This window comes from Adiantum capillus-veneris, chromosome 22, assembly GCF_014529385.1.
Source record: "Adiantum capillus-veneris isolate H3 chromosome 22, ASM1452938v2, whole genome shotgun sequence".
NCBI lineage: Eukaryota > Viridiplantae > Streptophyta > Polypodiopsida > Polypodiales > Pteridaceae > Adiantum > Adiantum capillus-veneris.
Window position 1 is genome coordinate 34,375,791 of NC_140952.1, and position 15,491 is coordinate 34,391,281.

At 45.2% G+C, this 15,491-nt stretch overlaps 1 protein-coding gene across 4 annotated transcripts; it reads right to left on the reverse strand.

Annotated features, from left to right (window-relative positions):
- Positions 1-840: 840 nt before the first annotated feature.
- Positions 841-15,491, reverse strand: LOC147429145 (ENTH/VHS protein). Of its 4 annotated transcripts, none has more exons than XM_086495252.1 (2): positions 15,185-15,491; positions 841-2,683 (listed from the first exon to the last, which is right to left on the reverse strand). In XM_086495252.1, the coding sequence occupies exon 2, from the start codon at positions 2,613-2,615 to the stop codon at positions 975-977; it is 1,641 nt and encodes a 546-aa protein (XP_086351378.1). In that variant the 5' UTR covers positions 2,616-2,683; positions 15,185-15,491; the 3' UTR covers positions 841-974. The 4 variants fall into 4 exon arrangements, with proteins under 4 accessions (XP_086351378.1, XP_086351376.1, XP_086351375.1 ...); XM_086495250.1 differs by having other exon boundaries at positions 841-2,786; XM_086495249.1 differs by having other exon boundaries at positions 841-2,786; positions 14,710-15,491.

Here is a 15,491-nt window from a genome sequence, read left to right on the forward strand (position 1 = left end):
TCTTCACAGAAATTAAACTGAGCAATTAACTTAGCACCTCATGAACATCGAGACTTTGCTTGTCTAAGGATTGAGACCCAAGGGAGACACGTTGGAACTCTCACGAAATGTTTGATTCCCTCGTCTTTTTCAGATTGGCTGGCAGATTCTTCTTTGCCATGCAGTCCCATCAGCCCACTCACTCGTGAGCTTTTGGTTTCATAGAGGGCTCTCCCATGCTCTCCTCTCCCAGTTTTGGTCATGCCTTTCGGGCCTTCAGGTGAGTCGACACATACCAATCTAATGTGAAGGGTATTCATATTTGGGCTATTAGTGACAACTTGGGCTGCTAGTGCTAATTCTGCTACCCAATGTAGGGGTCTTAATTCACTATGGCATTGCTTATGGGATCGCCAGTAGGCTTATGTGATTGGTATACACCTTTATGTCTCATCAATACTCCAGGAGTGCTCAACTTGGGGTCCAACACTCTCTGGAGGGGAACTACACCTCTCTTCTTTACTCATTGTAATAATTGCACAGGTTCTTGGCATGTGCAATACCAGTACCTTTTAATACTCATATGACTTTATTAGTAAGCAGGTAAGGATCTAGTTTTCATGCTGCCTGATTTTAAATGCAGACTATGAATTATGGGTTTTCCTATTTAAAAATCTTTTTTGACTGTTAGGCTTTAGAATGATATAAGAGCTCTATAACCGCCACTTTGTATCCATCCTTTATTTGAAAAACTCTTACCATAATTGGTCAAAATTAACATGCAAAATTTAGACTGTATACAAGGGCTCAAGACCACTTAAAAAAGTTTGGGACAGCACAATGCGTTGATAGACCATCACAAAGTGAATAGAAAGTAGGGACATTTTGCTGATGCCAAACAACAATTGATGCTCAAGAGCCGAATGTTACAAGATGACTATATACACTTTTCCTAAGAACCGCACATGATTTTGCAATTACTGATGCAGCATTTCTCACCACTGGTTTGCAAAAGCTTCTTTATATGCAGCATCCTCACCTCGAGTAAGCTCCCGAACAGTTGACTCGTTAGCTCGGCTGTTTAGTAATCGCTCTGCAATGCGATCCTTGGCGGTAGGTTTTGGTTGAAGCATGGCCTTTAAAGATGCCTTTGCCCGTTTATTTTGTTGTTTGAAGTTTCCTGTGCTTAATTCTCCATATTTTTCCAAATCTTCCCCTATCGCTTCACCAAGCCCCTGGAACGTGTTTGCAAGAGATGCCTCTCGCAGAACTGCAGCATTATGCTCTCTATTTCTCTTTGCCTGCAACTTTTTTTCTTTCTTTTTGCTCAACTCAAGGGCATCCTGAGCTCTGACATTTGCCACAGCCTTGGCTGCAATTTCCTTGACAAAACCCACTCTTTCTACAGGTAAAGAAACAGAGCTTCCAACATGAGCGCTACTCTGCACCTGTGAGATTGAAGTTTGGTCAGCAGTAGTGGAAGCCAAGGGATTGCCAGTGCTATCACGTGGTACGACTGGACCATGTAATGGACAAACTCGCAGATCTCGTCTTTGACACAAACCCCCTTTCTTAAGCGGTGCGAGACAGGGTGGGATCTCTGTTTTTGCAGATGTGTAATAAGAAGCCCTCATATTCATTTCAACAACCTTGTCTGCCGGTAGTAGAGCATCAAAGTCAACTCTTCCCCAATGACTTTCCAAAAGCAAGCCCCTTTGGTTCACGGGCACAACATGCTCTGATCCCCATCTATCTAAATATGATCCCCATGGTAACACAGGGGCTTCCTCAAGGAGCGTTGACCTAGGAAGTTTGCTGCTTTCATCAACGCTAGTAGATTGTGGAGGCGCTGAAGGCTTTCCTTCTCCTTCAGAATCCAAAGCTGCCTCCTCCTTTTCCACCTCCAACACCTCGACAGTTTGTGATTCAAAAGCTTTGCCAATGTCAACCCCTCCTTCCTCCCAAATGATACCATCGTCTCCTTCATCGACTTCGCTGTGTTCTTGGATATCTATCCCAAGCTCAATACACTTAGCTTTTGCTGATGACAATTGATTTCGAATATCAATAACACGCTTGAACAAAAAATCGTGTGACTCTCTGTCTCGGGTGTCGACCCTCATCAAAATGGACATCCAATTCTGAACAGCAGGAAAATGTTGGCTGGCAATGAGCCTGCAAAGATCGCGCACCGTATCAAAAACAGGCCTGTTGTCTTGTGTCTCACATGCGACTGCAGCTTGGCATGTTGCTTGAGCCAAAGCATGTCGAAGAGAATTTGTATTATAATCTTCAATGTCATCCTCTTGAACATGGTTTTCATTGCTCAGTTGTGCAGAGACCTCCTCTTTCTTATTTTCTGCATTGAGAATCTCAAAACATTCATCTAACTGCTTCAAAGTCTGCTCAATGTCTGAATAAAGAGCTGGAAACTCATGCTTCAAATTCTCAAACTTCTCTAGCGCTAAAGCTCTTGATCTTTCCTCCCTTTCCTTCCTTTGTTGCTCTGCCTGAGCAGCAGCCTGCCGCAAGTTAGGGAACTGTAAATGCAAAGTGTTTTTCAAGTATTCATATCCCAACCTTAGAGGCTTATAATGAGGCCCATAGCTATCGTTCCACTTTTCCAAAACCTCCATGCTTTTAGCTCTCAAGACAGTCGCACGGCTCACAGGAGGGGGTAGAGGACAATCTGTACGATATCCAACTGAGAAGAGCATAAAAGTCTCAAAGTCATCCACTATGAGTGTTCGAAATAGCTTAGATCTGGTGAAAAGCTCATCCACAATCAATAAAGCAAGATAGCGGACCTGATTACAGAGCAGCAATAACTCAGCCCACTCTTCATTAACATGTAAAATTTGCAATAGCATTTCTGACTACAAATATATCCGTGCTTTTAGAAAAAATGATAACATGAATTCCACTGAAAAAAATAACTTGTCCACTTAGACCCTTAATACTCTCAAACTCGTCTAATGGCATTAAAGTGCAATCGACAATGGTGACAACCACAGCGAGCAACGTCGAGACTGTCACCAGCCTCAAAAAGGCCCATAAACCCTTGTGATCAGGAATCTAGATTCTAAAGGCCTCTTTAGCACAGTTAGCTGTCAAAGTCGACGATGCTAGAAGAGTACAGCCAGGAGAGAGAGAGAGAGAGAGAGAGAGAGAGAGAGACTGCTGAACCAATGTTGCCCTTTTCATGCATAGAAAACTAAAAAAACACATTTGGCAAAGACACTCTACTGGGCCAACAATGGCACTAAGAGATGAAAGCAGGTAGCGAATGGCATTAGATACCCCAGATTGCTACCCGTATCAACCCGTAAGTGTTGTAGCTAGCTTAGCATTAAGTATACCAATTGGGCAATGAATTGGATAATAATACAATGGGGGTTAGCAGGCATCTCTCTGGATTCGTCCACTTGTCCCAATTTCTCCCAGGGACAAGTGCTAGGGAGTGAGGGTTGCATGGCTAGTGTAGCAGGCATAGTTACAAGAAATGGCCATTTTCAGCCTTCAAGTCCCCGTTCCCCGTTCCCATCCCAATTTCCCGTTTCGGCTCCCCGTTCCGTGTTTCAAACGTGAGTATCCGAAACAGGGAATGGCATTTCATGCATGTTGTCGTTCCCCGTTCCCCGATTCGATTTCCCGTTCCGGGTAACTATGGTAGCAGGTTCTTCTCTTGCACTTTTTTGCCCAGCTTTCTGGCAGGTTACAGATCAGCGACAACATTCTTCACGGGCTCGTTCCCCACGCCGGTTCCTTTACTCTCCCTTTAAGTATTGGAGTTATGTAGTGTATTGGATATTGATTGCACAGTTCAGTTGTGGGTATGTTCTCTTCAGCACAAGTACAAAGGACAATTTTGGTGAAGATTTTAAAGAAGCCAGTTATGTGCTTTTCTGAGTCTGTATGCAGTTTGGCATATTGTATTGGATTGTACCTACAGGTTTGATCTTTGTAGATGTAGAGAAGTGATGGACATTTGGTTTGATCTCAGGGAGTTTCGCTTGAGTAGCTAGGTTCTTTGTTGGACCTCGATGGATTCTTCGGCAAAGATGATCGTCAGGTGACGACCCTTCAGGTCTTCCTATGCTTAGCAGTCCGAGTTTACCGATGGTGTGATTCTCTTTGAGTCTGGAGTTTCATGAGATTCAAGTTTTGCTATTCAGTTACAGAGAAAGCAGTTTTACTCCAGGTTGTCTTAGATTTCTTTGTGGTTGTACTCATTCTGTCATGTGACACATCCAACCCTATGTGTCCGTGGACAAGCTATGTGTCCGTGGACAAGCTACAGCATGATCAGGGTTCAGTCAGTCCAGTCAGTCTAGATTAGAAGTGATCTGGCACTTTTGTGAGTCTATTCGTAGACCGTGCATGCCCAGTCACTTAGCATAGGTGCATATCCTCTGGTTGCACACAGCATGATCATCAGTATTCCCTTCAGAATCCATCAGATTCAGTCAAGGGAATTTTCCAGTGCATTTAGCCTATTTTCCCTATTTTTGGTAATTTTCACTTATTATTTGTAAGTGACTTTCCAACAAAAGTAGGTAGGGCAATTTTGCTAAGTTAATATATAAGCAAACCCAAGTTAGCACTAAATGGCAGAAGAGGCAGCAGGAGCACATGCTCAACAGGCACCTTCTCAGCAGAACCCCGCAAGAACCCTTGGCATTTGCACTGTGCAGATTCCCCCATCCTCGCGACACCTTCAAGCAACCCTAGCGTTTTCTGTTTCTAGCAGTTCCCGCATCATCAACAACTCCAGATTCCCAGCGTTTTGCATCCCTTGCATCATCGCCATCAGCAGGCAGCCCTAGCGTTTCCTGTTTTCAGCCAAGCTTCCCCGTTTGCCAACGTTTTTACTAACGCTCAGCCAACAGTCCAGCGTCTTTTATTTTCAGCCAAAATGCAGCAGAATAGGCAGCGTTTTCAGCATGCTTGATCAGCAGCAGATTCAGCCCTAAGTACCCGCAGAGGACCCCCATTTTCAGCCCTCGAAAACGCAGCCAAAACAGTCATTTTCAGCCACCCAAAACAGCCCAAAGATTTGCAAATTTTCAGCAGTTAGAAGACCTCGGATTTCAGCCCTAAAGTCGCCGTCGTCATCACCGTCGTCGTCACCGGCATAGTCCCGATTGCATCAGTCCATTGCATCGTCATTGTACCACTTTGTGCAAATCATAAGTAGACCACTCTTGCCGACGAGAGTGGGGTCTTCGGAGGAGGGTTTTACAACGTCTCTGGTGTCGTATCTCTCTTCTCTCTCTATCTCTCAGTCTCATACACTTGCACGCACATTGTCCATTCACTTTGTTTGTGATCATAGCATTTTCCATTAAGAACGGAAGGCTCTCCCTTCCATGAGAACTAAAAGGAACCTTGAGCACAGTTCGGAGCACTCATCTTGAGCAAAGCGCAAGCAATCATTCCGTTGCACCTAACATTGGTATCAGAGCTTTGGCAGTGTTCTGTATCACTCAAGGAAAGAACCACAAGAATCACAAGAATTTTTTTTGCTTGTTGCGGTCGCACGAATCCAAGTTCGCTTGGGCGTGTCGATTCCTAATCGTGTTTTTTGAAGAGTGACAGGAATCCCAAGAAAGAAGGGCTTGTCCAGCCTCCCCTTGTCTCTTTTCACTCATTGAGAGCGGACCGTGCACTTAGCGGCCGGCCAATCGACGTGAGGTGGGAAAAAGCAACCTTGGTGTGAGCGCAAGGCCGCCAAGGGGTGCGCCTGCAGAAAGGAGTAGAACTCGGGTGAAGAGAAGATCCTTCTCAAACACGGTTTGCAAGCGACAGAAAACCTCAAGAACCTCAAGAACTCATGACCCGCAAGAACCCAAGTTCCTCGTGAACTTAAGAACCCAAGACAACAAGAACCCACAAGAACCAACGACTTCAGAATGGGCATCACTCGAAGCGGAATGGATACTTCGCTTGGAGGTGATGAGTATAAGAGAGGCGAAGAAGAATTTTCCCCACCAGGAGGTTTTTCCGACCCTCCCCCTTTCCCATCTACGACAAGGATTGCACTAACTCCTATGGAGGCTTTCGACAAGAGGATAATGGACAGGAAGTTAGAAAGCGAAGAAAGAATAGCAGCCATAGAGCGCAAATACCAAGAAAGAATGGCAGCCATAGCGCGTGAGAGCGAGCACGCACGCTTGGAAGCCAAAGCAAGAGAAGCAAAATTTGATCGCGAGAACAAAGAAAGACTAGCAAGATTTGATCGCGAGAACAAAGCAAGAATGCAAGAGTTCTTGCGACTCTTTTCTCAAGTTCAGGCACAGATGCAAGAGAATCGAGAAAAGGAGACTCTCTCAGTCTCTTCTTCTCCAAAGCATGATACACAGGATTTGCATGATTGTGTGAAGCATGATGATGATTTGAATGACAATGATAAACATGATGATTTGAATGACAATGATTTGCATGATGATTTGAATGATATTGCTAAGCATGATGATTTGGATGCCAATGACAAGCATGATGATTTGCATGATCAAGATGTGATTTCTCACAAACATGATGATTTGCATGAAGATGATGTGATTGTTCACAAGGATGATGAGTTAGTTGATGCTTTTTCTAGCGAAGCTAACCTCGTTATAGATTCGATCAATCACGAAGAACCGATCTTGGCTTTCGAGTCGAGGTCCAAAGAACCCCCACAGGACGATTTGATCATTCAGGAAGAACCGATCTTGGCTCTCAAACCTAGGTCCAAAGAACCCTCACAGGAAGTATTATGTGTTCACATGATTGATACGCACGCATTGTTCGAGTGTTTCATTCGTGATCGTTTCCTGTATTTTAGTCAGCGTCTTTATGTGATCCCTTTTCCTAGGCATGACATATTGTACGTTGAGCACGTTTCACTCATGAATGAGCACGAATGTATGCGGATTGTTCATGAAAAGCTGAAAAAGCTGAAAACAACAGGCAACCCTAGCGTTTCCTGTTTTCAGCCAAGCTTCCCCATTTGCCTGCGTTTTTACTAACGCTCAACCAACAGTCCAGCGTTTTTTATTTTTAGCCAAAATGCAGCAGAATAGGCAGCGTTTTCAGCATGCTTGATCGGCAACAGTTTCAGCCCTAAGTACCAGCACAGGACCCCATTTTCAACCCCCCAAAACAGCCCAAGATTTGCAAATTTTCAGCAGTTAGAAGACCTCGGATTTCAGCCCTAAAGTCGTCGTCGTCGTCACCGGCATAGTCCCGATTGCATCGTCATTGTACCACTTTGTGCAATCATAAGTAGACCACTCTCGCCGACGAGAGTGGGGCCTTCGGAGGAGGGTTTTACAGCGTCTCTGGTGTCGTATCTCTCTTCTCTCTCTCTCTCTCTCTCTCTCTCTCTCTCTCTCTCTCATGTGACACATCCCAACCCTATGTGTCCGTGGACAAGCTACACCACAGCAGGGTTCAGTCAATCCGATCAAGTTAGATTAGCAGTGATCTGGCACTTTGTGATTCTATTCGTAGATTGTGCATGCCCAGTCACTTAGCATAGATGCATATCCTCCGGTTGCACACAGCATGATCATCGGAATTCCCATCAGAATCCATTAGCATCAGTTAAGGGAATTTTCCAGTGCATTTAGCGTATTTTCCTATTTATTGGAATTTTCACTTATTATTTTTAAGTGACTTTCCTACAAAAGTAGGTAGGGCAATTTTGCTAAGTTTCTATATAAGCCAACCCAAGTTAGCACTAAATGGCAGAAGAAGCAGCAGGAGCACCTTGCTCAACAGGCAACTTCTCAGCAAGACCAACCCTCGCGACTACTCTAGCGTTTTCTCCACAGAAGACCTAGCGATTTTGCATCAGATCAGCCTTGGCAATTTGTGCACAGCAGAATAGCCCCAACGTCATCACGACACAGCAGATCAGCCTAGCGTTTTTGCATTTGCAGAAACCCGGCGACAAAAGGACCAATTTCAGCCCCTGGCGTTTTTGGATTTCAGCAGCAAATTAAGACCGGCATTATTCACCTAAAGTGTAGCAGATTCAGCCCGTAAAGACCATCAGTTTTCAGCCCTAAGAAACCTCATTTTTCAGCCAAGAAAATGCAGCCAAAACAGTCATTTTCAACCACCGAAACAGTCTCGAAATTCAGCGATTAGAAGATCTCAGATTTCAGCCATCGTCGCCGTTGTCACGGTCGTCGTCATCGGCATAGACCAAGTTGCATAGTCCATTGCATATGCATTGTACACCTTTGTGCAATTAAGTAGAGTGGTGGGGCCTTCGGAGGAGGGTTTTACAACCTCTCGGTGTCGTATCTCTTCTCTCTCCTCTCGGTCTCATTCACTTGCACGCACAATCCACTCACTTTGTTCGTGACCACAGCACTCTACAAGACGGAAAGCTCTCTCTTTCCCTAAGGACTAAAAGGAACCTTGAGCAATAAAGATCACTAATCTTGAGAAAATACAACATTCATTCCGCTGCACCTAACATTGGTATCAGAGCTTTGGAAGTGTTCTACATTACTCAAGGAAAGAACCACAAGAATTTTTATGCTTGTTGCGATCGCACGAACCCAAGTTTACTTGGGCGTGGCGATTCCTAATCGTGTTTTGTTGAAGAGTGACAGGAATCCCAAGAAAGAAGGGCTTGTCCAACCTCCCCTTGTGTCTCTTTTCACTCATTGAGAGCGGACCGTGCACTTAGCGGCCGGCCAATCGACGTGAGGTGGGAAAAAGCAACCTTGGTGTGAGCGCAAGGCCGCGAAGGGGTGCGCCCGCAGAAAAGAGTAGAACTCGGGTGAAGAGAAGATCCTTCTCCAACGCGATTTGCAAGCGAAAGAAAACCTCAAGAACCCCAAGAACCCAAGACCCTCAAGACTCAAGAACCTCAAGAAGCCAAGATTTTCACGAATCAAAGAACTTAAGAACCCAAGACCCGCAAGAACCCAAGTTCCTCGTGGACTTAAGAACCCAAGACCCCAAGAACCCAGAAGAACCCATGATTGCAGAATGATCATCACTCGAAGCGGATTGGATACTTCGCTTGGAAGTGATGAGCATGAGAGAGGCGAAGAAGAATTTTCCCCACCAAGAGGTTTTTCCGACCCTTCCCAATCTACGACAAAGATTGCACTAACTCCTATAGAGGAGTTGGACCAAGAAAGAGAAGCAGAAAGAAAAGCCTACAAAGAAGATATGGCAGCCATCGAGCGTAAGTACCAAGAAAGAAGGACAGCCATAGAAGCAGAATTTTATCGCGAGAACAAAGCACAAATGCAAGAGTTATTGCGACTCTTTTCTCAAGCTAAGGCACAGATGCAACAGAATCGGAAAAAAGAGACTCTCTCAGTCTCTTCTTCTCCAAAGCAGGATACACAGGATTTGCATGATTGTTTGAAGCATGATGATGATTTGAATGATATTGCTAAGCATGATGATTTGAATGACAATGATAAGCATGATGATTTGGATGCCAATGATTTGCACAATGATTTGGATGACAATGACAAGCATGATGAATTGCATGATCAAGATGTGATTTCTCACCAGCATGATGATTTGCATGATCAAGATGTGATTTCTCACAAGCATGATGAGCTGCATGAAGATGATGTGATTGTTCACAAGGATGATGTGTTAGTGGATGCTTTTCCTAGCGAAGCTAACCTCGTTGTAGATTCAATCAATCACGAAGATCCGATCTTGGCTTTCGAGTCGAGGTCCAAAGAACCCCCACAGGACGATTCGATCATTCAGGACGGACCGATCTTGGCTCTCGAGCCTTGGTCCAAAGAACCCTCACAGGAAGTATTATGTGTTCGCATGATTGATACTCACGCATTGTTCGAGTGTTTCATTCGTGATGGTTTCCTGTATTTTAGTCATCATCGTTCTGTGATCCCTTTTCCTAGGCATGACATATTGTATGTTGAGCACGTTTCTCTCATGGATGAGCACGAATGTATGCGGATTATTCATGAAAAGCTGAAAAGTTTGTATGTAAGGAAGTCGCATTCCATGTCTCTTCCTTGGCATGACACAGTTTCCAAAAGAGCACATGATAGTATGAGCACCAAGCATGGGCATTTCCATTGTGATTTGCCACAGTTGATTGATTTCGATCAAACAGAAAAGATTCGACCGCATTGTTTGCATGTATTTGATGAACAGATTGTAACTCCGTTTCTATGTTCATCTATATTGCATACACAGTCTTTAGAGAAGACAAGATTTTTTTTCCTTCACTTTACATGGAATAGGTATGTTCATGGTTTTGTGTTGGAGATGGTTTCAGGAATTTTCAGCCATGGAGATTCGTGAAGACGAAAGAAGCACGACTCTAGACGAAGTTAAAGCATCGAAGGAGCCACAGAAGACTGTCGCTTTCGGCGCGGCCCAAAGAAGCAAGCGTTGCAGACCTTTATGAAGTTCAAGTACCGCTCGACCCACATAGCAGAGTGGGCCGACGAAGAGTCTCTTCCAAGATTCCGGATGCTGTTGGCGATCTCCCTCGACGCCATACAGTTCGGTACCAGTTCGGTACCATAGAGAGAGAGAGAGAGAGAGAGAGAGAGAGAGAGAGATTGACCTGGCCTCTTGAGATTTGGGGAGTGTCTCGTCGTTGTTATAGGTGACACAAAATAGGTGCCCCGATGCAAATTTTGTTAGGGAGTATAATGCGATCTTCAAGAGAAGGCCACTACAGAGATTGAGGATGTTATACTAGTTTTTGGTGCTAGTTGGGTGAGAGACACAGTTGGGCTAGAGGACTCATATTGATTGGGCCTCTTGAGAGTAGGGGAGTGCCTGCTCGCTGTTGTAGGTGACACGAAACTGATGCTTGGATGTGAATTTTGTTAGGTAGTATCTTTAAGAGATGGCCCTTGAAGAGATTGAGGATACTAGCTATAGGTGCTAATGTTAAAGTTATAGCCATCTCTAGTGAAGAGGGCACCGACATCTTATCATAATTTTTTGAAGTAGGAATCTACCATGATCCTTTGATTTGCAAGTGAAGGATTGGGACCAATACTCTTTGGGGTGGAATTTCGCCACTCCGTGTCGCATTTCGTCTCTCTCTTTTAGTTCAGTTGTTATTGAGGTGCTCAAAGTTTGTTGTTTTCCATTGGCACGTGGTGCCCGTCTTGTGACAGTGGTATCAGAGCATCAGGCGTGTGTTTTTCTGAAAGCATACCGGTCCCACAAAAGAGCAGATAGAGCAAACCAGAGACTTTTGGAATTTAATCGAGGTGTCTTCGGCCTCTGACCCCGGACTTATTAGCCACTTCTACCCTTACTTCATCGCGCATCGGGCGCGCTCCCGTCTTCACCGCTCATGTCTTGCAAGGCATAAGCCAAAAAGATCACTTGCAAAGAAGGGTCCAAGATTTGTTTCGAGCTGCTGCTTTTCTCAGAAGCAGTGCCATGCAGATATTGATGTCTATAGCTACCTAGCCGCACACTTCCAAGGACTTGGCAAACTTTTAAGAAAATTTTTGCCCGAAGTTGTATCGTTTCTGACATCTTCTTTCGGAGTGCAACTTCTGGCAGAGTGGGGTATCTTGAAATGCTTGTCATGGAAAGTCTAGCAGATTATAACTTGAAATTTCTCAACATCTCCCAGTAGATATCTCTTCACGAGCAGATGACCTTGGAGATCCAATACGATTGCTATCTTAGGACTACCTCATGGAAGGAACCTAACCCTAATTTTTGGTGCGTGGGGAGCGTTTGGTTGTATGCTTGAACCTTGAAGCGACGTAGACTGCGGTCTGGGGAGCGTTTGGTTGTACAGTCCTTTGAGCTCATGGCTCGGACCTTTTTAGGTTATTTGCGGGGGGAGTGACGAGGTAGTCATTGAGTAGCTTCATATCGCATACTGTTTGTCTCGGGGGAGTGCTCCACGACGCTGTTTGTTGTGTCTTGTAACATGCATATGTAAGCATTTGTGCTGCATTGTGATGTGCCAACTACTGAATATTCCTAATTGGATGAGATTGGCTGGGTATGTAATTTTAGTGCATCAAGAGGACAGCGAGAGAGAGCTCTTCGGCTTCGCACGAGCGAGAGAGAGCGTATCTTGCTCTCTTGGGTACACACTCTCCAGCATAGAGTGAGAGAGCAGGGTAAACCTTAAAGCTCGCAACGGTGGATCTTGAGCATGCGAGCAAAGCGCTACAGAATCACAGATGCCTGTAAATGGTTGGGATCTGTAACATAAAAATCATTCCGCTGCACCTAACACATTCTCTTTTCCCACGATTGAGCAAGAGAGGTGTCACAAGACGGGCACCACGTGCCAATAGAAAAGAACAAACTGAACAGACTTTCAACACTTCAATAACAACTGAACTGAAAGAGAAAGACGACACGCGACACGGAGTTGTGGAATTCACCCCAGAGAGTATTGGCCCAACCTTGGCGCCCCTTTCAATATTTGTTTATATTGCATCAACACAGTACAAGCTGGTACTCCAGACGCTGCACCTTCTCCAGGAAGCATGGCAGAGAATGAGCCCTTAGCACATATATAAAGGACCTTGGCCTATGAAAAGCAGTTTACATGAAAAGCCTTCAAACTCAAAAGCTCCTGGTCCAAAAGCAATGCCAAAAAGCTGCCAACGTAATTTACGGAAATCCGTACAGCTGCCACGTCAGCAGTCAGTGCAAAACGCAGAAATCCAGATTCCGTACAATCTGCCACGTCAACAGCTAGTGTATTTTTTGAAAATCTGCCACGTCATCAACAGCTACGAAATTTATGTGTGTGTGGGTCCTGCTTTATTTCCTTTTGGCACTTGGGGCCCCATTGGACAAGGTCCCCATAAGTTGGTAGGACTTCTTCTTATGTTACTTGTTTTTCTTAGGGTTTAGGCCCCTCGGCCCACATCTACAAGTTGGCTCCCTTCTTCAGGGCTTTGACACGTCAGCAGTTTGTGACATCTCGCCTTCTTGAAAGAGAGTAATCGTCCTTGATTACAGCATATCTGCAAAACAACCAAGTTAGCTCAAAAATTTCCGAGGGACATTCCAAGGGACAATCAGTTTGCTTTTCTGTTAGAGAGTTAGCTTCTCCTTTCGGCTCTTTTGATCAAGGAGTTAGCTTCTCCTTTCGTCCAGATCAAAACTCTTGATATTCCGGCGTAGTAAAATTAGCCATCATACCCAGACCGTACCAATCTTCCACGGGTGTCTTGATGCACTAAAATTACATACCCAGCCAATCTCATCCAATTAGGAATATTCAGTAGTTGGCACATCACAATGCAGCACAAATGCTTACATATGCATGTTACAAGACACAACAAACAGCGTCGTGGAGCACTCCCCCGAGACAAACAGTATGCGATATGAAGCTACTCAATGACTACCTCGTCACTCCCCCCGCAAATAACCTAAAAAGGTCCGAGCCATGAGCTCAAAGGACTGTACAACCAAACGCTCCCCAGACCGCAGTCTACGTCGCTTCAAGGTTCAAGCATACAACCAAACGCTCCCCACGCACCAAAAATTAGGGTTAGGTTCCTTCCATGAGGTAGTCCTAAGATAGCAATCGTATTGGATCTCCAAGGTCATCTGCTCGTGAAGAGACATCTACTGGGAGATGTTGAGAAATTTCAAGTTATAATCTGCTAGACTTTCCATGACAAGCATTTCAAGATACCCCACTCTGCCTGAAGTTGCACTCCGAAAGAAGATGTCAGAAACGATACAACTTCGGGCAAAAATTTTCTTAAAAGTTTGCCAAGTCCTTGGAAGTGTGCGGCTAGGTAGCTATAGACATCAATATCTGCATGGCACTGCTTCTGAGAAAAAGCAGCAACTCGAAACAAATCTTGGACCCTTCTTTGCAAGTGATCTTTTTGGCTTATGCCTTGCAAGACATGAGCGGTGAAGACGGGAGCGCGCCCGATGCGCGATGAAGTAAGGGTAGAAGTGGCTAATAAGTCCGGGGTCAGAGGCCGAAGACACCTCGATTAAATTCCAAAAGTCTCTGGTTTGCTCTATCTGCTCTTTTGTGGGACCGGTATGCTTTCAGAAAAACACACGCCTGATGCTCTGATACCACTGTCACAAGACGGGCACCACGTGCCAATGGAAAACAACAAACTTTGAGCACCTCAATAACAACTGAACTAAAAGAGAGAGACGAAACGCGACACGGAGTGGCGAAATTCCACCCCAAAGAGTATTGGTCCCAATCCTTCACTTGCAAATCAAAGGATCATGGTGGATTCCTACTTCAAAAAATTATGATAAGATGTCGGTGCCCTCTTCACTAGAGATGGCTATAACTTTAACATTAGCACCTATAGCTAGTATCCTCAATCTCTTCAAGGGCCATCTCTTAAAGATACTACCTAACAAAATTCACATCCAAGCATCAGTTTCGTGTCACCTACAACAGCGAGCAGGCACTCCCCTACTCTCAAGAGGCCCAATCAATATGAGTCCTCTAGCCCAACTGTGTCTCTCACCCAACTAGCACCAAAAACTAGTATAACATCCTCAATCTCTGTAGTGGCCTTCTCTTGAAGATCGCATTATACTCCCTAACAAAATTTGCATCGGGGCACCTATTTTGTGTCACCTATAACAACGACGAGACACTCCCCAAATCTCAAGAGGCCAGGTCAATCTCTCTCTCTCTCTCTCTCTCTCTCTCTCTCTCTCTCTCTCTCTCTCTCTCTCACACACACACACACATTGGATTACGCACATAGGCATTGTGAATGATGAAGAAAATACCTGAGCGTGCTTGTTTCTGAGCTTTGCGATGAGCAAGCAGAAGGCAAGGCGAACATTGTCATCAGAGGCGCGAACAAGGCGCTTGATGGAGGCTAGAAGGCCCAATTCCAGCGCGTCGGCAGGCGAAGTGGTGGCGGAATCAATCAAGCTAGACAGCTGCGAGTTTGCGATATCGCCTCCTCCTCCTTTCCTCGCCATTTCATAAGGCCTGTTCCGTCGGTTGAGCAGCCAACACACCCACACAAGAGCTGTGTTTTCAGCCCCGTAGCTTCAAGAGGACAGCGAGAGAGAGCTCTTCGGCTTCGCACGAGCGAGAGAGAGCGTATCTTGCTCTCTTGGGTACACACTCTCCAGCATAGAGTGAGAGAGCAGGGTAAACCTTAAAGCTCGCGACGGTGGATCTTGAGCATGCGAGCAGAGCGCTACAGAATCACAGATGCCTGTAAATGGTTGGGATCTGTAACATAAAAATCACCTGTCGTGGTCACTGGTGCATGCACAGACAAAACGCGATAGGCGTTCGAAGTCGGCGTGGAGAGATTGGTGTGCCCTCAAATCTGAGCTTCCGGACCCACCTTAGGATTGGGCAATCCCCTCCAAGCTAACACCTACCTCTTCAGTGTCTGATTATCAGTTGTTTATTGTAGGTCTTGTGAGCTCTTCTCTGCATAGTTATGCCACCTCTTGTGAATCGGGAGGGTCGAGGTAGTTCACAGAGAGATGGTTGTCGGTGCCTCCGTCTTAACCCACTCTTAAGCATCGTCACGGACCAGAGTTGAGCT